The sequence below is a fragment of the Gossypium raimondii genome, chromosome 8, assembly GCF_025698545.1.
Source record: "Gossypium raimondii isolate GPD5lz chromosome 8, ASM2569854v1, whole genome shotgun sequence".
Classification (NCBI taxonomy): Eukaryota; Viridiplantae; Streptophyta; class Magnoliopsida; order Malvales; family Malvaceae; genus Gossypium; species Gossypium raimondii.
The window spans coordinates 54,945,544-54,969,596 of NC_068572.1; the positions used below are offsets into that span (position 1 = coordinate 54,945,544).

Consider the following 24,053-nt stretch of genomic DNA (forward strand, 5'->3'; position numbering starts at 1 on the left):
AACGTTGCGTTTCGGCTTCACATATTCTGGCGTTTTTGTGATACGCGCCTCTAATAGCGGGCTCTAGCGGCGTTTTCCTGAAGCGCCACTATTGGCTCTATGCCTCAATTCCAAACGGTGCGTTTTGGTCCAGATCTTTTGTAGCGTTTTTTCCCTAGCGCCGCTAATAATGTGCTTCAGCGGCGATTTTATAGAAACGCCACCAATTCTACTATACCTCAATCTTGTACGCTGCGTTTTGTTTAACATTTTTTTGCGGCGCTTACAAACAAACGCCGCTAATGATCCACTTCAGCGGCGTTTTTACAGAAACGCCACAAATTCAACTATACCTCAATCTTGTACGCTGCGTTTTGTTTAACATTTTTTGCGGCGCTTACAAACAAATGCCGCTAATGATACACTTCAGCGGCGTTTTTACAGAAACGCCACTAATTCTACTATACCTCAATCTTGTACGCTGCGTTTTGTTTAACATTTTTTGCGGCGTTTTGACAGAAACGCCATCAATTCTACTATACCTCAATCCTGTACGCTGCGTTTTGTTTAACATTTTTTACGGCGCTTACAAACAAATGCCGCTAATGATACACTTCAGCGGCATTTTTACAGAAACGCCACCAATTCTACTATACCTCAATCTTGTACGCTGCGTTTTGTTTAACATTTTTTGCGGCGCTTACAAACAAACGCCGCTATTTATCCACTTCAGCGGTGTTTTTACAGAAACGCCACCAATTCTACTATACCTCAATCTTGTACGCTGCGTTTTGTTTAACATTTTTTACGGCGCTTACAAACAAACGCCGCTAATGATCCACTTCAGCGGCGTTTTTACAGAAACGCCACCAATTCTACTATACATCAATCTTGTACACTGCGTTTTGTTTAACATTGTTTGCGGCGCTTACAAACAAACGCCGCTACTGCCACTATTCCTGAATATTAAACGATGCGTTTTGTCAGATTTACTACGGCGTTTTTTTAAAAACGCCACTAATGATGCTCTTTTGCGGCGTTGATATATAAAACGCCACTATAGGTCTGACCATTAACAGCGTTTTCCTAAAAGCGCCGCTATTTCTGGATCTTTACTAGCGTTTTAGGGTTAGCGCCACTAATGCCAGATTTGTAGTGGCGTTTTATCGACAAACGCCACAAAAAACGCCACTAAAACCCTCTTTTGGTGTAGTGAAAAGACCGTCACTGCATTATAAAAGAGGCTGGAACAAATATATATGTTGAAAACTCTAACTAGCAAGTTGTATATGAAGCTGTGTCTTTATGCTCATCGTTTGGGGTGCGTCTATGCACAAACACTTAACAGTGTTTAAAGAAATTCACTCAAACTTGGAGGCCATGGAGGTTCAATATGAGAAGGAAGATCTAGGGTTGATTCTACTTTGTTCGTTGCCCCCGTCTTAGTCAACCTTTAGAGACACGATTTTATATAGCTGCGAGTCTCCCACAATTGATGAGATTTATGATTCTTTGACCTCGTATGATAAGATAAAGCATATTGTGGTTAAATTCGACTCTAAGGGAGAGAGTCTCATTGTTCGTGGGAGACAAGAACGGAATGCTGATGATGATCGTTGAATGACACAGGAACGAAATCCTTGAGGTAAATCTAAGGGTAGATCGAAGTCTTCAAACAGAGGTAAAACTTGTAACTTCTACAAGAATAAATGACACATTAAATCTAAGTGTTATAAGCTATAGAATAAGATCAAAATGGAGGTTGTGAATCAAAAGGGAAAACAACCAGAAAATTCCGGTGAAGCTGATGTTGTAGAAGACTACAGCGATAGTGAACTTCTAGTCGCTTCTATCAACAATTCTAAAGTGAGCGATAAGTAGATCATTAATTCGGGTTATACCTTTCACATGAGTCCCAATCGGGATTGGTTTATAACTTATGAAATAGTGTCTGAAAGTGTTGTTTTGATGGGAAATAATACTTCGTGTAAAATTGCAGGTGTTGAAACGATTAAAGTAAGATGTTTGACGGAATTGTCAGAACACTTAGTGACGTGTGACATGTTTTAGAATTGAAGAGAATTTAATTTCGTTTAATACTCTTGATTCAAAAGGGTACAAATACACATCTGAAAGTGAGGTTTTGAAGATTTCTAAAATTCAACCCTAATTCGATCTCAAGTTAACTTTAAAGCTTTTGGAAGCTCGTACAAGACCCGATAATGAATATTTGTTGTATTGTTGCTTATAATTCTTATTTGTATACGGTTGATGGTGTGAATCATATTAAATTTAATTATAGTTGCTTCTACAACGAATGTGGCACCTTATAGTTTAGGTCCGACGATTAGGTCGGGTATAGGGTGTTATACACACATAAAGCCCTTTTTGGTTAGGGCTAAATGCTTATATACTTTTAGTTATTATCCCAATGTGTTATGTGTCATCTTCCTATAGGTAAACCAAGGTAAGTTGGCCAAGTGGTCTGCCATCATAGGTTTAGGTAGGGTGGCGGTTGGACACGTTATTAATCACTTTAGGTGGGACGTGGAAGTTGACGTCAGAAGTGGCGGTTAACGTGCGAGATCCACATGGGTATGTAGCTGAGGAATGGATGCAGAAAATGTGCTCAAAAGATTGTTCTTAAGGAGTTATCTGAAAAGTGTCTCTGAAGAATGAACATTCAAATAGTGTGTCTGAGAGGAGTGAGTATAACAATAATATACTTCTATACTGTAACTCAATATTTGTACTCTCCTTTCTCACTTGTGCTAACATAGTAAAAAAATCATTGAATCGAAGATAATCTCCTATTTTATCGTTTCCATCTATTTGATAGTTTTTTTATTTATAAAAACAAATGTTATTTCAATAGTTGTCGTTTCTTATTAAAACGACCCACAAAGGAAAAAGAAAACATTAAAGAGATTTATTGAGATGCAAAACATAATTAATAATTTAGGTTTAATGAAGATAAATAAACAAAAAATGACTTACCTTCAATGCTATCATATTAGACACAACATCTGAAGATGAATAGACAAAAAATGACTTACCTTCAATGCTATCATACTTGAAACTTTTAGAAAGATATTCACTATTGAAGTAAATTTGATGCACAAATGGGAGATTGATATTTTATCTTTTGGCCGGTGTGTCTAGCAAAAGCCATCTTGGTTAACCAATATTTTTTTATGGCATTCAAAGTTTTTTGGGCAAACACAATTTTTTTTAAGGAAATGGATTATAATAGCCTACAAAATGTCCCATCATCCATAGCAATTTAATTGTTAAAAGTGGCTTCAAAAATTGTTAATAGTGTTCTTTTGAACATATTAGGAATGTGCTCTATGAAAAATATATAAAGAAAATTGGTAAAAATATTATGAAAACATTTGTATTAAGAGTTAGATTATATTCGGTCTCTTTTACTCAAAAAAGGGCTAATTAGTCATTGTATGTTAGACTAAAGAGCAAACCGACCATTCTATTAAAAAATTCATCAATTTCTATTATTAAAAACTAGCCACTATACCAGAGGCATAGTTAGGGGGCTGGCAGGGGCCCTGACCCCCCTAAAACGGAAAATTTTCATTTAGGCCTATTAAAATTGCACTTTGGACCTCCTAAAATGATAAAAATTTGATTTAATCTGTTAAAATGGTAAAAATTACAATTTAATTTTGGCCCTCCTAAAAAAATTTTCTGGCTTCGCCCCTACTCTATACATAAACATGAAGTACAAGTGGCGCACCACATGTTACTATATGGTTATTTTGTCAACCACGTATGTTTTTAATAGTAGAAATGGATGCAACTTTTAAGATAAATGACTAATTTACTCTTTAATTTAACCTATAGGACTAATTTATTTATTTATTGAGTAAAAGGATAAAAGACAATTTAACTTTTAATACAACAACTTTAACCAAAAAAAATTAAATGTAGGAAAAAAATAAAGGAAATTTCATTTGATTTGATTGATAATTGCTTCTATAAGCCTCTGCAAAACTGACGCAATTAATTTATTTTATTTTTATAATATTTAATGTAAGAAAAATATTTATTTCTTTTTAAGTTTTTAATTAACTTGTTTTTCATTCTCATAGATGAAAGATTAATTTTCTTAAATTAAAAGATCTATAATTTATTCATTGCTGCATAATATTTAATTAATTTACATTTTAATTTTCATAGCTTATTTTACACTTCTAATAATTATTATATAGTTTTAAATTTATTAAATATGATTTTTTTTAAAATGGAGAATTTTCGCTAATTATTTCAAAGGAAACACGTACAATCTTTTAAGTAACCCAAAAAATTATTTTAATATTATCAATTTAATTATAAATAAAATAATATAAAAATTATTCGAAGATTCAAATGAGTATAATACATAGTTAAAATAATTTTAATTATAAAATAAAATTACAATTATAATCCAAAATTTTAATATTTTTAAGTAAGTAATCTTTCGAGATTAAAATTTTAATTGTTTTTATACTCTGATATTTACATAAATAATGACAATTATTTGATAGAAATTAGAACTTTGACTTTTCTATTTTATATAAAGTTATTAAATTATAACTAATATATTTATTATTTAATTTCATAAAACATGTGTTTATAATTTAATATTAATCTTCAATAGTTTGCTTAAAACTAATCATTTATATAATAATCATATTAATTATTCATAATAAGGTATTTTAATATTAAAAATCAAGTAGACCCACCATTAATAATTTTACAAAATTAATTTTAAAAAGTCTAGAAAAATCCACATAAAAATGTTTTTCTATAAAAAATTAAATCATTTTACATCATCACTTTTAATAATCATTTTATTTTTTTTCAAAATTAGTTTAAAATTAATTAATATAAAATAGAATCGATGTACAAAAAAAAAAACTAGAATATATACTAAAAGATGTAATATTTTTAATAAGTGAAGAAATATAGATCCAACATTTCAAAATGAAGAATATTAAATTTGGTAATACCATACATACCAGTTGACTTCCAGGAATTAGGGTGTAGAATTTTGTTTTGACATATGGTTAATTCCATGAATTAGGGTATTAATGTGTCAAATGTATAATTACCAATTTTGTGTTTTATAAAGTCAGGTGCATGATTTTTTTACCCACGAAAATATATTAAAATCAGACCCGCTTCTGCGTGAGCCAACTTCTCCATGCCGTCCACAAATTGATTCACTGTTCTATACACATGTTTAACAGAAACCTCCCAAGTCCGTCCACGCACCGATAAAATATCCCGCACCAGCCGTAAACTGCCGCTGCTGTCCCGTAACTAACTGCACATTGCACAACCCTTGTTTGCAATCATTTCAACCAAACATATTTTCTTCACTAATTCTTTTTTTAATTTTGAAACCAAACACACCCCCTTTTCATTATTTATAGCTATATGAGACATAGATAGTGGAAATTATATACGTTTTTATATTTTTTAATTTTAAAATTTAATCTTTTAATACATTAAAAACTTTGATTCTATTATCCAATTTTACTGTTATAAGAAAGATAAAATATATTTTTTAACTTTCAATATTTACCCTTTTTCTCTCTTACTTTTTAAAAGTACATAAAATTATTCAAATTTTGTTAATATTTTCAATAAATAACCGAAAAATAATATCTTAAAAATAAAAAAGTATAAAAGTTTTTTTAAAAAGTATTTACTTCTTCAAGGTATGCCCAAAGTTTGAGCAATTTGTTTGATCAATATTAAATCAACTTTTAATATAGTTTTTAATTAAATTTAAAAATACTTATCCAAATTTTATTCCAATATGTATTGATCAGAAGAAAAATTAAATAACAATTTTTTAATATTTTTAATTATATATTTTATAATGTTATGAATTTATTAAAAATGTTTTTTATATTTTGAAGTTTTTATTTTATAAACTTTAAAAATTTAAATAATAAAATTAATTTGACAAAAAAATTGTAAATATTGTGGGCTAACAAATATTTTTACCTTTTTATAATTACAAAATAGGACGAAAGAATCAAGTTTTTAAATAAAAATACAATGGCTTAAAATCTCAAAATTAAAGCACACAAATTAAATTTTAAATTTCAAAAAGTGTGAAAACCTTTGTCATATTTAAACTAAATTATATTAAAAACTAAATTATTTAAAATTTATTGAAATATAAAATATTATCAAAATAATTTATAAAAGTTATCAAAATCATATGGAATGCCCAATTATATAAAGGATTAGTGGAAATCATAACAAAATTTCCAAAATGATAAAGGTGTTATTCCAATTATATCAGATGCCACTGCAATTATATCTAAACTTATCTCCTTATATTATCAATTTTTTAATATATATTTTGATATATGAATTTGATTAATCGTATAAAATTTGATTGTGGTTTAAATGTATACATGAAGTTTTAATTTTGATTCAAGTGTACACATTTAAATAAAGACACCACTTTATTTTTGTATAAATAAATAAAATTATTTATGTACAAGATATGTAAAATGGTGCACTATCAATAATTGTGTTAGTGATTTGTGAAATTTGAATCAAATCAAAATTTGGTAAAAGTATCATGGAGGTTCTTGTACTAGGAGTTAGACTGCATTTTGCCCATTCTATCAAAAAAATGGACAATTTAATCCTCGTACGTTTGATCAAAAAGCAAATCGGTCCTTTTTGTTAAAATTTTCATTCACTTCTACTGTTAAAAATTGGTGTAGCGATTGACAAATAACCAGACTCTAACATGTGACATGCCACGTGTGCCTCGTGCTAACATATAAGGATTAGTTTTTTAACTGTAGAAATGGATGAAATATTTAACAAAATGACTAATTTGCTCTTTGATCTAATGCATAGAGATTGATTTGCTCATTTTTTGAGTAGAGATGAGGAAAAATGCAATCTAACACTTAGTACAGGGGTCTGTATAGTACTTTTGCCATCAAACTTTCATGTATACAATTGTATAAAATCATAATTCATGTATAACATTATGTATTTGACCAAAGTTGATGTATTATATTAAATAATAGGAAAACTATATTATAGGTTAATAAAAGATATTACTTAAAAGGAAACAAAAAAATTAGCAATTGAAGCAATGACTTTTGTCATCATTCCTCAAATTAATGTACAAAATTTCAATATTTGAGCCATGTATATAGTTGGGTTTCAGGTTTTATTTCACTTGCATTTATAGATGATTTAAAATAAATATATATAATAGTATAATACTATCTTAATTAATACTCCAGCTGCTGTGATTAATTCGTCATATAGTTGCCATTAGAGGCAATGACTTCACCAGCTTTGCCTATTTTTTCCAGTACAGGCTTTAGATTTCTTGGGTGCACGTCCATCACTAGACCATATTTCATGAACAATGTTAGTGACATTTTCTGCTCCACCCGGTGTCCTTCCGCCACTGTCAGACGGTGGCGTAACAGCACCGCCGCGGCTATTGATTTCATCTGCAGGTAAGCTAAATCCTTTCCTAAACAAATCCTAGGACCTGCGTTGAAAGAAACAAATTTGTATGAATCTTGGGTCTCGAATCTTTTGCCATCTTCTGATAACCATCTTTCCGGTTTGAATTCTAAGCAATCTTCGCCCCATATAAATTTCATCCGACCGGTTGAATATATAGAATATGTGACATTTGATCCCGCTGGGATAAATGCTCCGTTCGGCAAGACATCATCGGCGATTACATGCTTTGAGTCTTGTGGCACTGATGGGTAAAGCCTTAGTGTTTCAGATAGTGCGGCTTTAAGGTATATCATTCGATCTACTTCTTCAAACACTAATGGTTCATCAACCCATTTGGAAGTGTCGGATCCACGTGTCTCCATTAGAATAGTGCAAATCTCGATGAGAATTTTGTCTTCCACCCTTGAGTTTTGATTTACTAACCAAAAAAACCAACAAAGGGCAACTGATGACGTGTCACGTCCAGCTAGGATGAAATTGAGTGCCACGTGCTGAAGGAATTCATCTGAATAGGATTCTTTTTTTTTCATGAAACGGGATAACAAATCGTCGTGTTGGATCTCACTTTGATGCTGACTCACCAACTCTTGCTTACGTGTATTTATGATTTCGGATAAGTATTTATCCATGTGTTTAAGGCTTTGGCTCAACTTAACTTCCATCCCAAGCCGAAGCCATTTCCTCAGCTTCCATACGATTTCAGGCAAAATAAAGCGTTGGAGCGTGGCTTCCGTGGCTCGATCAAAAGCCATTGCGAAGCCGTTCTCTGGAAGTCCTGGGGAAAGTGTTTGAGGGTCCTTACCGAAAGTCAAGCCGCATATGTTATCAAAAGTGAGCCGAAGCAATAAGTCTTGAAGATCAATTCGCTTCCCTTGGAGCTGAGCCGATTCAAGAATCGGGCAAAACCGATACTTAATGGCTCGGCTAACCCACCGTGCCATAGCATGGCGCAGCGTCCGGGTGGTAAATTCTAATGCGGCAGTCTTCCGCTGGAACAGCCACGTGTCTCCATCAGAATTAAAGATCCCATCACCCAGCAAATCATGGAACACAGCTTGCCAAGTAGGCCCCTTAGGGTAATTATCGAACCGGATCTTCAAAATATGCTCCAAATTCTTCGGATCACACGTGACAGTCACCAGACCTTGTTTCCGGGCCAATAATGGAATTGCAGCAATGCAAGTCTGGTACGTGCCACCACACGCGCGGAGATTGTCGGCGATCCACTCATGCATGCAAGTAGAATTCTGGATGAGCCCAGGGAGACTACCCAATAAGGGCCAAACACGTGGACCATTAAGCGACCTTGAAATAAACTTGAACCACACTAAATACGCCACCATGGCTGATAAGATCATCAGAGCCGTAGATCCATCCATGTTTAAAAAGAATTTACACGTAAAACAATAACCTTCAATTTCGTAAACCCTAACGAAACCCAGGTTCTATATTATGAAGAAGAAAAGGAAAGGAGGAGAAGGCTGTGAGAATGACGAGTGAAGGGAAGATACAGAAGAAGAAAAGGATTATATAGGATAGCACAGAAAGTGAGAAAGGCAAAAAGTAATTAATAAGGGCAACCACATTTGTTGAGATTATACATGACTTAATTTTCTTCTTCTTCTTCTACTAAACACAATGCCATTAATGGCCGACTAGGGTCGTTGGAAAATCATATAAGTGAAATGACCACGATAGTCGACTTTTGTAATGTGTATATATATATATATTTAAAACGAAGTTCCAACAACTTTAAGAAGAAAGGGGGCTCACCTAATTTTACAGGGAAGAGCTTGTTCTCCTTAAATTCCAACTATTGGAGCATTTAATGAAGATGTAAATTAGATTGGTTGAGCAACTATTCTCCCTATATATGCCTACTAATATTCATAAGCATACTAATATTCATAAGGTAAACTATAAAAATAGTCACTTTTGTTTACCTCCGGTTATATTTTAATCATTTATGATTTATGTTTTAAATGTTACTTATGTTAGTGTTTTGTTACGAAGTGATCACTCTGCCGTTAAGCTCCGTTACCTCCTAACAACAGTCCTACGTGGTAGTCCAAATGTGTTTTAAATGCCAACTTGGATGTTTAGCTGGGAGGAGAATAGATTTTTAATTTTTCTTATGATAATAGAACACAAAACTATGCCCTAAAACCTAATTTTCTCCTGCTTAAAAAGGAAAATATGGGTAACTACCACGTAGGGATGCCGTTAGGGAGTTAACGAAGCTTAATGGCAGAGTACCACTTCATAACAAAACAGTAACATGAGTGACTAGAACGTAACGTTTCAAATATAAGTAACTAAAATGTAATTTGAGACAAACAAAAATGACTATTTTTATAGATTACCCAATTTATAATCATTAAAAAATTTTAAATAGAAACATACAATCTCTCTCTTTGTATTTCTTTTCATATATATATATATATATGTGAACATGTATATAACCCATTTTCTTCCTCATTCTTAGCAATCTATTATTATGCTGAAAATTTGTTCTTCATACCATGTGACTGGTTATGGATTTTTGTGAGCAGCTAGCACACATCAGCTAGCATTCTTATCATTTCGTTTGGTTACTATTAGGCCCAAAAGCACCAATTAGTGAATTTCGGAATTATCGGATTTTACTTTAACATCACTTTAATTTAAAAAGAAAATTAATTTTAAATCGTAAATTGGACAAAGACAGCGATAATCATAAAGAAAACTCTATCCATATAACTTAATTAAATTATGCATTTAACATATTCTTTCAATTTAGTGTTTATGCTGTCTGAATTTTTTTTTCATTGTAGTATATTTTTGTAAAACCATTAAATCTGAGATATATGTGAATGTGGCAATAATGATATAACTATGACATCATAAAAATATATAAAATTAATATTCTTTTAAAATTTTAAAAATTTACAGGCCCCTCTTGCCTCACCTTAAATTCACCCTTTACGGACAACATCTCTGCCTCGAGAGTGTCCTTGCTTGAATTCTTCTTCAGTTTTTGTTGGTTTTGTATAATGGAGAAGAAAGTTTGGCTATTTTTTAGGTTTTTAAATAAAATTTTAGCTTTTTATATACTTTTAAATTTTAAAATAATTAATAATCTTTTTTTAAAAGATGACAACATTATAATGTAATTATTGTCACCTATCATGATTTCAAAGTATCATATGCCTGAAAGAATTAGTAGTGTTACCAAAAATATCAAAATACATAAATGAAAAGTTCGGATATCAAGTGCGACCAAAAATAGTGTTAAATTAAAAATGTGTCAAGTTGAAGCCCAATTGCATAATTAAGCCTTAATTAAACAAAACATTTTATTTTAAAAATAGTAAATAATAATATCTTATTTTGCACAGTCGATGGTGATTTTAATAATTTCCAAAAGTATATAATAGTTTTAATAAAATCAAGATATCTTTTATATTCGTACTACAATTTATAGAAATTAATCCTTCCTCTCAATAATATTATTTTTAAGGTTTGAACCGAATACCTTAATTAAAAATATAATGTGCATCATTATTGCGTCCGATACTTGTTAATAAATATATATATGATTTAAAGTTCCAATTCAAATCGTGCTACCTTATTATTATAATTCAAAATTAAAGATAAATCATAAAAGTTACTTTTTGGATGGATCACTTAATTCTTCATCTCATAATTTGTATAAACTCCACCGACTCTACATAAATTTGCGTTTGTTCCTTCCAAAAGTCAAAAGTACAGCTCCATCATATAAAATTCTAATAATTAAAATTAAGGGTTTTAATTTCAAGTTTCATTTACCTAAATTATTATTGTTATTTAAATTCACGTATATTTAGTTATCAGTTTGACTGATTAATTTATATAAATCGACAATTAAATATTTTGTTAGACCGATTAAATTATACAAATTATCAATTAAACATTTATTTGACACGAGTTTAACCTGCATTACCCTATTTCTTATCCTAATATATTGTATAAAAACATTCTTTGTGAGTTGAAATCCAACCCCAAAGAATTAATATGAAAGACGTTAAGGTGTAGGGTAGGGAAACAAATTCAAATATGTGACTTAATAATTACAAACCAATTCAACAATGATTAATTTTAGTAGCCAATCATCTTTTTCTTCTTCTGGAATTCAGTACCTAATAAATTATAATCCCTTTCTTTACTCAAATACCTTCATCAATGTCGTGGGGACTTTTAATTTTGACTTTAGATGCATGAGCCATAACCCCACACTCACACATATACATACATAAATGAGTAGACAGCAAGAATATTTAATGGTCTGCCAGTTGGGGCCACAACGTTGCAAGCATTTCTTAGTTGAGAGGATGTAAAACTTTGACATGGTTTTCCACAGTTTGCAAGTTTATGTTTTTTGTCACTCAACTTTAAAAATTTACTAAATGATCACTGAATTACTTAAAAGTTTTCAGTCACGGGGCTGTTGGTTTTTTTTGAAGTCCGACTAATAAACTTCAAGTGGCAATTTGATGAGCGGTACAGTGGATCGATACCTATTGACAAGTAGAAGAACATACCATAGATCCAAGTCGAATTGATGGCCAGTGTTAGAGATCAAAGAATAAAGATGTTTGTATTTTTGTTTAAAAATCCGTGACGTTCAAAACTGTTTCATGAAAAGAATTAAACTGTAGAAGAAAAGGGAAAGGAGAGCTTTTGACCGGTGCAGGCAGTATGAAATGAAAACTTTTGAACAATTTCGTGACCATCTTGTAACTTTTTAAAATTGAGTGACCAAAACATAAACATACTAATAGTTTAACGACCTTGGATGTAGTTTACCCAAAAAATTAAAAGATAAGATGAGAATTTAAAAAAAATTAAAAGACCCTAATTAAAATTTTCAAAAAAATTGAAGTGAAAGTTTTAAAAAACCACATTTATATTAATGTGTGAGAAATATAATTATCTAAATTTTAAATAGAGTACCAATGGGGTTTTGGTTCAATAACAAAGTTGAGTTTATAAGAATTTAATTAGCTTGTTAATATATAAAACGACACAAAAAGTAAGATTTGCACAAATGTATTCAACAAATCATGAATACAACTACGAAAAATAATACAAAACATGTTACTTAACGAGACACAACATAACAATCAATAAACTATACAAAATATGAAATATAATATAAAAATATCATAGAAAAAATAACATAAATACAAAATGTACAAATCATATTCATAAACCATGAATTAGTAGAATGTAAAATTTTATATGCATTTTGACCTTTTACACATTTTAGTACACTAACTTACTTGTCCTAACCCAAAAGTTCAAATTGAAATTAAGCCAACAACTTCTAAGATATATCTTTCTAAAAAAATACATTTATAACACTTTAAAATATGAAAATAAAAACCACAACTTTTTATATTTCCTTAATATTTTATTAAGTTTTATATTTCCTTATATATATATACCTTAAAATACCTTATTTGTATATAATGAGTAAGATATTTATTATTTTTATGAAGTCTGAATCTAAAACCACAAATTTATTTTAAAATTCAATTCGCTTATTATTCACATTAAATCTGATTATCACAGTTCAAATCTATACTCTATCAAATATCCGAATATGCTCAATATCCCTTAAAATTGATTTGATTAATTTAAATCTGAATCTATTATTTTGGTAAATAAAACAGTACTAGACGATTATAATAACAAGCATAAAGTCAAAAGCTCATAATATCTTTTTGAACTTAACTTTGCACAACTTGAGGAGGTTCGAAGAATACCTGGATACTTGTGAATACTATAGCAGCATGCTTGGCCATAAAGTCTGCAACTTCGTTGTGAACTTTGGAAATGTGACGGATACGAACTTTCCAATTCCTCTGTATTAGCTTATGAATGGCTCATAATTCTATAATATGACTATCGATAGAATTATCGACTAAAATTGATTCCACTAACAGAACATTATCAGATTCAAGCTCAACCTGTCGATAACCCTTGTCCCAAGCTAGTCGAAGCCCTTCTAACATAGATCTCGCTTCAATCCTAAACATTGTCATCGAATAACCATGTAACCAATTACCACCAGCATCTCTAATGATTCCTCTAATTGCAGCCGAATAAGAGTTAAGTGAAACTGTACATCTATATTAAGCTTTACTCATCCACTTTCCGGAACTGATCTGAATCTATTATCTTCAAAAGTAAAACAAATACAGTTAATATTTGTATCCACTTTGAATATGCTATAGATGATAATTAAATTATTTGAGTCTCAATATAATCTCAATCTATAGTACCTAATTTTGAAAAAATTAAATTGAATATCGAAAAAATAGTATAACCATTTTATTTATTATAAAATTTAAATTACTTAAAACAATGCCATTGATTGCCACCGCAGCTGACTTGGTTAACCCACTTTGGTGATTTTTATTTTTTAATTAATGTTAATGAAGGTCATGATAGCTCAAAGTATTATAATATCTAATGCACCCAACTGTATTAACTTTCATTGATGATGATGATCAATTTGGAGGCTGCAGTATTAATTCAACCTAAATTTATGGGCTTTGATTTTGGGTGTCACTCTGATCATCTCTTTCTGTTCATATCACATTGTCTCTTCTTGAAAACAACTTTACATCATCTGTCTCTGTAAATCATTAATCTCCATGTTCAACCCCTTGCCAAGAAAAAGAAACTTCCAAAGAAAAAACTACAACACGTCTATTGTCTTAGTCCTGAAAGGAAGAGTTATTTTTAAGAGAGTGTTTGGTTTGCCAAATGTAATATTATAGTGTTTGGATTGTCAATGTGATTATCCCCTAATTTCACATTATGGAAATAGTGTCAAGATGTTGTAATTATTGATAGAATCTAAATGATAAAACAAAAATACCCCTTATTTATTATATTAATTAATATGATTTAAAAGTTAAAATAATAATCACTTATTATTTTGTCTTTTCGAATATTATTTTTATAATTAAAAGTTCTGATATTAAAAATGTTAAAGGAAGTAAACTTGAAAAGATAATTTTACAATAAAATTGCTTGTAGATAATTTTATATATCAACAGCCAAACACTTAATTTTACATTTTAGTCAAATGATATTTCAGCTGTAATGTTTACGAAATGGAATTATCAAATATACTCTAAAAAGATAAATCTTATAAGTTTGTGACATTTGGTATCAAAACTTAAGGTAAAAACCTAGTGACGTGTCATTGGAAACAACGAATATTAGGTCAAGGAAACCAGAAAAACTCAGCTATTAAATACTCAAAAACACAATAAATTGACCCACAAACAAATTAATGTAAAGTTGACTGTGGATGACAATAGGCGTTGAGAATATAATAGTTATTCAAAAGTATATTTTTTTCTAGCCATTAAAAAGAAGAGTGCATTTTTATTTGTCGAGTTTTTCTTTGAAATCATACTTTAAATATCAAATTGAATAAAAAGAATTAAACTAAAAGGAGGAAGCAACTATATATCCCAAAAGTCTAAATAACATCCACATTCCACGGCCCCTGACAGGTTTTGAGGCAATTCTGTCTCTCCCTCTCTATTCTCACTTTCAGCCATTCCCAAATAAAGGCCAAACCGGCTTCTCTCATATTTTGAAGCTGCCCATTGCCACAAGGGGCAAAGTCTACCATATTATTCTCAGACCACAACAATGGGAGGCATATATATATTGTTGCTGTCATATTTTCTGTAAGTTAAAAGAGAATTGTTTGGCAACTGCAGGCTTAATCTAATGTTTAGACAAATTAAAGGGGTTGGCATTGGAAAACAGAATAAATACAAGATCTTTCAATAATAATTCTAAAACAAAAGCTCAATAGATTTATGCAGTTTCAGTTCATAATCTATGAGTCTTGTTACACTCCAATCACTGAAAAAACAGAACAAATTGTTGCTGCATATTCTATATGAAGTTCTTTCTATTTGTCTATAACAAGGGATAGCAGCAAAAGTTAATTTAAGGCAGCAGATAAGCTCTTTGAAGCAATCTTGAATATGTTTTCTGATAAACCGTTGACAGACACGATCTTCTCTAGTTGTGCCTGCAAAACATGTTAGTTATAAATTGCATGTACTGCGCTTATATGATAGTGGCATCGACTCTTTACGCACTGGTTGATAGGTATAAATGAATCAAAACATTTTAGATAAGTGCTACCAGCTTATTACCTTGGCAAGTTTTTGCCTGCTTTCATCAAAACGCCTCCATCTTGAGAAGGCCGACACCATGCAGGAGGCCACCTGCAACATTAAGGGGGGGGGGGGGAATGTTACTGAAGAAGTGAAAAGAAAATTACCATATCCGGATGAGATGTAACCTTCACAAAGGAAATTGTTCTTTTGCAGTTCACCCAAAAGAACAAAGGAAGATAGGTAGATTGGGATTATCAACAAACCCGAGGATTTAGCTTGTCAAGTTGTAATACTATTTCTCCAATAACTTGTAGCCTGATCCATCCTTGGCATAGAAATTCACAGGAGATACACAAAATCCTCCAATGAGTGAGTATACCTACATTAACAAAACTAGTCACCACCAATGCCCAAATCGTGCCCACACATGCATGTAAGAGAGAGAAAGATTACCTTAGTTGGGTTACGCAGGTCAAATGCTGGATGAGTTAAGAGGTTGCGAACATTCTCAACATTACCAGGAATGTCAGACATGGCTTGAAAGGCAAACCATTTGTTTACAACCTTAACAAAGAAGGAAAACAAGATTATACCAAGTGATAAAAGAAGTTCAAGCTTATATTCTGGCAGGTAAAAGGAAGCTGAACTGCAAATTTACCAGGAAGTCATGTTGCCACTTGTTATAGAGATCTGTCAATACGTGATTGCAAGTTTTACCAGGCTTCTGGGTAATGGCTGCCAAAGCTGCAAACTGTTCTGTCATATTTGTAGCAGCTTTATATTCATGCAGGGCAAGCTCCTTTATATCTGGAAATAGATACATGTAAGGTAATTAGATGATGAAAATTTTGCCAGACAAATCTTGGGAAAATAAAATTCAAGGAATACAAACCAAGAGCAACATTCTTGAGTGCATATTGAGCCATCTTAGGATGGTTAAATACGAACTCATCTGAGCTTCTATTGTTCTTAACCTGTTAAAATGCCAAGAAGGAAAATCAAGTCCACTTGCAAAACAGTCTCTAGTCTAAAAGTGAAGTAATAAAGATTTGTTTATATAAAGTCAAACTTCATATGGCATACCGTGTTTAGAAACTCTGATTTCAGTTGTGAGGCAATCTCCTTCCTAATGAAGGTTTGAACTGCATGAACAGCATCAAGGTCAGCAACTTCCATCATATCCATAATCTCTCCTTCACCGGGGAGAGTTATTGCTTTTGCAATAAATTCCTGGATAACAAAAGGCAGTTAAGAGGGAATTTGAATATTAAAGATCTTATATTATCTGGTAAGAGAAGTATCATACCTTATCCAAGCCTGTATCACAGAGTATGCTTCTCAGACCTTGCACAAATCTGGGATTTAGGGCCAATGGTTTGTTTTGTTGGAAAACGGCAACTAAACTAAGCATGAGCTTCCTTGCCAGCAACTGTCCAGCCTCCTAACTGAAAAAAAAAGAAGAAAAGAAACGTATCGAACAAATTCTCATATATTCCTAATTTAATAGATTAACACATTCATACTTCAAGAAGGACAAACCGATTGAACTCATCCGAATCATGAGCAAGGAGGAAAAATAGATCATTGTCAGTGAGATCAGATTCAAGACGGATGGGAGCACTGTAAAGATATGCAACAGACATTATAGCAGCCTAAATGTCAATATGTGGCAGCTTGGGAACAGTTTTAGACATTCCAGAAAAGAGTGCAAGTTCTCTGCCTTTTATCCTCCATGATGGAAGTATCTTACAGATAAGAAGATGAAACGTAGGAAGATTCTTTACAGACCTTAGTTACTCGAAGAACGGTATTCAAGACAGGTTGATTGTTGCATGCAACAGACCGCAGTTTACCATTGTGATACACAGAGGATAGAGGTATGTCTCTTCCACTTGAGTCCAGCAAACCAACAGCCACAGGAATGAACATGGGTTCTTTAACAGGCTGCCCAGGAGTCGGGGGTACCTCTTGACTAGGAAAATGCAAAATCAAGCATAAAGTCAGCAGCAACAGATTTAGGAGGGAATCGATGATCGTTCATGGAAGTGGGAACAAAGTTTCCAGCTGTATACCTAAACTTTAAAGAAAAAGTATCAGCATCAGTATTGTAGGATGAAGTAACTTTTACTACCAGAGTCCCAGCTTGTGAATACCTGAGAGTTTCATTATGCATCAAAATTATCAGACAGACACGGTAACTGGAAAGAAGAGATACTGATCCATACCAGAGCAAGAAATTAGCAAAATCCGCATCATTTGTATCTCTCATGGCAGAAAAAAAGTCTTCACATGTTACTGCTTGCCCGTCATGTCTTTTAAAGCAAAGATCCATACCCTGAGAAATGAACAAATCACTCAACAAATCTGTCCAACATAAGCAACTTCAAATGCATGCTAATGCATGCAAGTGCAGACTTACAAACATGCTTAAAATTTTACCTTACGGAAACCTTGAGTCCCCAAGAGTGTTTTGTACATCCTAACAACTTCAGCTCCCTGGGAAGTTGAATCATAAGGAAATTCATTGATGTGTCAATATAGCCCTTGCACACAAACACATGTAAACAAGACGGATATGGGTTAAGATAATCGAACCTTTTCATAAACCTCTGGAAAAGGAAACAAAATGACCAAGAAGACACAATTAAAATTAGATGCCTTGTGAAAGAAAAACAGAAACGAAGATGCAAATGCAAGTTGATAGGGCTTACCGTCACTGCAGTTGTTGATAACCCCATAACAGATTCATATACAACAAGATCATACAACAAAATAAAACATTCACACATTAAAAAATAAATCAATATAGAAAGAGAAAACTGATCCTTGCACCCATTACACATTTCTATTAGGTATAACAAAAACTTGCCTGTGTAGAAGTTATCCATCTGTCAAAGGGAAAAAGGGAAAACAGCTTAGAAGCAAAAACTTTGGAGAGCTTATGAGCAAGCAAAAACGTAATAAATGCCAATAAATAAGGGAGATAATTTAAGACCTTAATATAAGAATGCGGCCTAACAGGATGAGCCATGGGACCAGCATCCCGAGCAATACAGAAACAAAGGCAAGTCATCTCTCAAGTATGTCAACACTGAAGGATATAATTCTACCTTTTCGTAGTAGTTTCAACATAACTGCTCATATAATTGGATATGAGATCACTATCAAGTCACGCAAAAAACATAACCTATGGGATTTGATAATTTCTAAGCTTTGAAACATCAGCGATCCTCTTCACTTTACGGCTTCCCACGTCAGATGAAAATTCCTACCAACAACCATAAACACATTTAAGTTGTAATGAGGTGAAATTTACTCTCTTTGTCAACAGAAGCATCATTCCTGATCACGGAAAACAGTGAGACCCTCCTTTGAACTGAGCTGAAACCAGTCTCGGCATGTCACTCTGCAGTGTTTCAGTTGATGTCTTTAGAACAACACATGATTTAACCACCTTTATTAGCAAAATAATCACAAAACATAGATCTAAACATTGTGGTAAGATGCAATAACACATCTATGACAGACCAAACCTCCAAAAACAAATAATAAAACAGTAAGAAACAATAGAAAAGGATGTAATTCTTGAAAAGCCAATTAGCCTAAATGGGAACTAAACCAACCTGTTTCCAGTCCAGTTGTGAAAATACTGCATCAAAGCAAGAAATAAAATCAAGTCACAACACATCATACAGTAACAAATGTGTCAAAAAACAAGAAAACAAAGAGCACTTTTAATCCACATCCACAACAAACCTCATGACTGATAACACCCAAAATTGCAGCATAATTAGTATCTGTAGCAGTTTCTGGAGAAGCCAAAACTAGCTTTGAATTGAAATTCTAAGACAACAAATACAAAACATATATGAACAACACATAACAGTAAGAGTATTCAATATGAATGATCAGATAAGCCAGAAGGCATGCATTCAGACTTGTTTTCCATGGCTCCCCTACATTAGAAAATATATAGAAAAGGGGAAAACAAATCATATTGGTTATAAAAGATATAAACGCTGCATAATAACTAGAAAAGAAGCAAAGGATAGTACATGTACATCAAATGTCCAATCTGTATAAGAGAGAAAGCATCTTACATGTTAAAATCAGGAACAGCAGCAATATTGAAGAGATCCAGGTCATACTCGAGACCAAAAACCTACAAGATAATAAGATTTAAATGAAGAAACAAAATAATCTCAATGCCACCAAAAACGAAAATGAAGGATATATAGACTTATCTTCATCCCACTTCTTAGCTGCTTTAAGTGAATACATGGCATGTGCAGTCTTGGGTACATCTTGAGCTGGGGTCCAGATCCTTAGCGACACTTTTTGGCCAGAGCGAGTAACAAATATGTCATCTCTGCTCTCCAATTGGCCAGCTACTAAGGCAAACAAGTAAGATGGTGTCTTAAAGGGATCCTCCCATACAACATAATGCTTACCACCCTAGAATGAAACCAGAAAAATAACTTTGAACAACAGTCAAATATTAACCAAAAGAGCCAACCATAATATGTGAAAGCTTGCCTCAAGCTCTCCTTGTTCTATAGGATTTCCATTAGATAGAAATAATGGTTACAATGACTTATCAGCTTCTATACGGCTTGTGTATTTCACCATTATATCAGGATGGTCCCGTAAGCAAATTAAACATGTCAATGAGATATAAACAGATTCATGCATCAAAATGAAAATAATAAAGCCAATATATGTTTCCATGTCCTAACCTGATAAAATGTGATTTTCCGGAAACCCTCTGATTCACATTGTGTACAGAAATTCCCAGATGACTTGTAAAGCCCCTAGAATGAGAAAGTAATTTGATAATATAGTTATTAAGGTGAAATAGTATACATTATAGAACCAAATTAATAACGCCTCACCTCCAGTAATGTATTCTTCTGAGGTTGTATCTCAGTATCAATTTCCAAAGTAAATTTGTTACCTGGCAGTGATGGAAGTTTCAAATGGCATGAGTCCAGGATATAAGCTCCCTCCTGCAAATGAAAAATAAATTATAATCATTTATGGCACCAAACTTACTCTGAGAATGGTATGATATACCTTCAGTTCCTTGCCATTGACCTTGACTGAAATTAGCTTTAGTACTACCCCATCCAAAATCAAAGGAGAAGGAGAACCTATTTTACAAGAAAAATTAGCATAAAAAAAAAAGTAGTGAGTTTTTCAAGTTTCAACATAAAACTTGAGCACCGGGTTCTCCTGGAAGAAAAACGCAGATCCTTTAGCCGAATGCAATACTTTTTGCTAAAAACTGTCAAAAACAGAAAAATGGTCTAATAATGAATGATATGTTCAGGCTTTAGCACTTAGCAGCAAATAATAATGATACCAATACCTTCAACCCTGGGGAAACAGTTATTTTAGAAGCAACAATTGTTTTCTCCTCACCCAATGAAAAATTCAAATCCACCTGAAATGCTATTTTCTTAAGTAACAAGAAGCACGGTTAAGAACCCTAGCCAATGCATACTCTAATTTAATTATTTCCCATACATACCGTGTCGAAGTAGTAGTCAGGGGACTTGTAGTCCTTCAGAAAGATTTCTTCAGGTGTATTCATTTTGGATTCCCTAACTTCCTTAGGTAAAGATTCTATTGCAAAGGAACAAAGCTCCCTTCTTCTGGCTTCCCTCACCCTCTAAAACAAAGTTGCCAAAGCAACAAAAATAAGAGAAGTAATCATAAGAGGTATTCTGTGACAAAAACATCCATGAAAATTTGACAATCCTGTATACAAATTATGGACTTCCATATAAATGCATGCACATAAGCATGTGTCAATGGGATAGAACAAAAATGGTTATATGCAAAACATAGCAACTTAACTAAGATGAAGAAAAGGAAACCTTAAATTCCTTCTACAGGTGCCCTTAACCAAAATAAAAATAAAATAAATTTTCAGCTAGACAAGCATAGTACCAAGAAAAAATAATTCAAGGAATTGTTTATTCTATGATAAAGAACACTACTTTTAGACTGAAGCTGCCAAATAAGCAAACAGTCACAAAATGACTTAAAAAACAATACACCTCCCAAAGTTAGCATCTCATAATCACCATTCAAGCTGCCAGCAGCAGTAAACTATGTAGCTATGTGCATACATGATTACATATAGAAGCAAATAAGTAAATATAAACTATACAATACATACGATCTCATATAAGCCACCAACAAAAATACTAATCTAAATACACTTCGAACGCGTATGCAACAATTCATCTACACTGTAAACTTAAAAAGAGTTTTTTTACTTTCTTTTTTGGGATTAAAACAAAGATACCCAGATGGCTAAAAGCCTAAAACGATCGATCTACACTGTTAGTATTTCTATATATATGGGTATAAAAACAAAACTATGGACAAGAAAATTATATTATAAAAAAAGTGAATAAGTAAGAAAGGCTGGTTACTGGGGAATATATGCTAAAAAACAACAATTAAATTAGAGTTTAAAAGGAAATAGATTGTGGGGATCATACCTATTTGGATGATCAAATGAAGAGGAAAACAGAGTATTTATGAAAACGAAAAGAAAACATTGGATAGAAACAAAAACAAGATATTTAATGCAAGGTAAACTAGAATTATTCACTCAACTTCCATTAATTTTCATTTTGGGCATCAGAAATAAAAAAAGTTTGCAATATCAACACTGTGGTTTTATACTTTTATCATTTTAATCATTGTTGTTACATACTTTTATCATTTAGCCACCCGTGTTAATTTTCCATTACATAAACTCATTTTAATCATCAAACATTAGTAAATTTTAAAATTAATTTTAAAAGTGAAAATGAGTGACCAAAATGAAAGCTTACTAAAGTTAGTTGACTAAAATGAGAATATATAATGGAAAAATTAATGATAAATGACTAACATGATAAAAATAGGTAACAATAGTGACTAAAATGATGAAAGTATATAACAATAATGCCTATATCGCAAACCTTTTTATTTTTGATATCCAAATAAAAATTTATTAAAATTGGGTGACCAACCATATAATTTACTCTTATATATGGAAAACAATTTCCAAAAATAAGAATTTATACTATAATTTAATTGGAAATCATGTTGTTGGTTAGTATTACAACAACACTTTTTAACTTAGGAACATCTATGGAAATTAAGTGAATCGTAACTTCAAAACTCTTAAATAAAAAAATATTTAAAAAGCACTCAAACTTATATTCTTCTAGTTGTTACAATACCAACTGAGTAAAACTTAATCAACTTAAGTGCAACAATATTCATATTTGTTTCAATAGTTTAATTATTAAGTGGAATGGTTATGTCAATATTTTAATATCTTTTATTCTTTATAACATATTAGATTATAGCACACGTTTAAGGTAGGTGAAAAATTTTATGCAACAAATTTACAAAAATGATATAAAAATAGAATATGCTTTAATTCAGGGCGTAGCTAGAGTGCTGGCAAGCCCCGGCCCCCTATTATGGAAAATTTTTTTATTTAGGTCTTTTAAAGTTTTTAAAATTTTAAATTAGTAAAGGTAAAATTATACTTTGACCCCCTAAAAAGGGTAAAATTTTGATTTAATCCTTTCAAAATTATAAAAATATAAGCTATTAAAATGACAAAATTACATTTTTATTATTGTAAAAATTACAATTTAATTTCGACCCCTAAAAGAATTTCTGGCTTCACCCCACTTTAATTCGAATAATTGTGGTTTTGTAACTTTTGAACAGAAAATTACACTAAACCAAGTACATTCAAGTATAACCCGAATTTAAGCTGAACTAAATTTAATAAAATGGAATCAAAGTCGAACCAAACATTGCAAAAAACTAGTAATTGTAGTCTACTATATAATATTAGGTAGTTTTTTCCGGCTCATGTGACTGCAAGCTTCTCTCAAGATTTTGCCAAAATCTCAAGTACCTTGTCACCTTCCTTGAAATTGGTCTTTCAGTGTGAGAATGTTGGTCAGAAATGTTTTCAATGATTTTGCCCAACAACTTGTCATTTACCTAGAACAAGCATGATTGTCATGATGCCTTCTTTCTTTTGATTAAAATTGTCCATCCAATAAAAGTGGACCTCTTTTAATTTGAAACTCGCTCCTTATATCCCGGTCTTGATTCCATCCATTCCAAGTCTACTTTTAGAACTTCATTTGTGTACTCCCCTTCCAATTAAATTATTTTATTTCTATGTATCTAAAATTTCCACAATATACCTCCTTCAAGTAAATTTCCCCTTTGTGGACCATCTCCATGACCTGTACCCACCAATACTTTAATTGGTTTCAATTAATAAAACAAACAAATAATACAAGCTAGTCAAGCAATGTTTGGCAATAGTTTAGCTTT

General features: G+C 32.0%; 2 protein-coding genes across 2 annotated transcripts; both read right to left on the reverse strand.

The window, feature by feature from the left end:
• Nucleotides 1-7,175: 7,175 nt before the first annotated feature.
• On the reverse strand, nucleotides 7,176-9,019 carry LOC105792235 (cytochrome P450 86A22). The gene has a single exon (XM_012620712.2). The coding sequence runs from the start codon at nucleotides 8,880-8,882 to the stop codon at nucleotides 7,278-7,280; it is 1,605 nt and encodes a 534-aa protein (XP_012476166.1). The 5' UTR covers nucleotides 8,883-9,019; the 3' UTR covers nucleotides 7,176-7,277.
• Nucleotides 9,020-15,310: 6,291 nt separating this feature from the next.
• On the reverse strand, nucleotides 15,311-23,959 carry LOC105792236 (puromycin-sensitive aminopeptidase). Its single transcript, XM_052634885.1, is given in 33 exon segments — nucleotides 15,311-15,592; nucleotides 15,720-15,791; nucleotides 15,947-15,990; nucleotides 15,993-16,062; nucleotides 16,137-16,247; nucleotides 16,342-16,490; nucleotides 16,576-16,657; nucleotides 16,767-16,913; nucleotides 16,990-17,124; nucleotides 17,219-17,366; nucleotides 17,446-17,655; nucleotides 17,756-17,836; nucleotides 17,909-18,018; nucleotides 18,123-18,179; nucleotides 18,279-18,290; nucleotides 18,395-18,399; nucleotides 18,553-18,571; nucleotides 18,679-18,731; nucleotides 18,876-18,953; nucleotides 19,028-19,089; nucleotides 19,307-19,332; nucleotides 19,440-19,524; nucleotides 19,610-19,639; nucleotides 19,784-19,845; nucleotides 19,926-20,138; nucleotides 20,220-20,328; nucleotides 20,421-20,494; nucleotides 20,576-20,689; nucleotides 20,757-20,833; nucleotides 21,052-21,072; nucleotides 21,075-21,126; nucleotides 21,214-21,354; nucleotides 23,921-23,959. Coding segments are annotated over 33 exon segments (2,778 nt in total). The 3' UTR covers nucleotides 15,311-15,502.
• Between the last annotated feature and the right edge of the window lie 94 nt (nucleotides 23,960-24,053).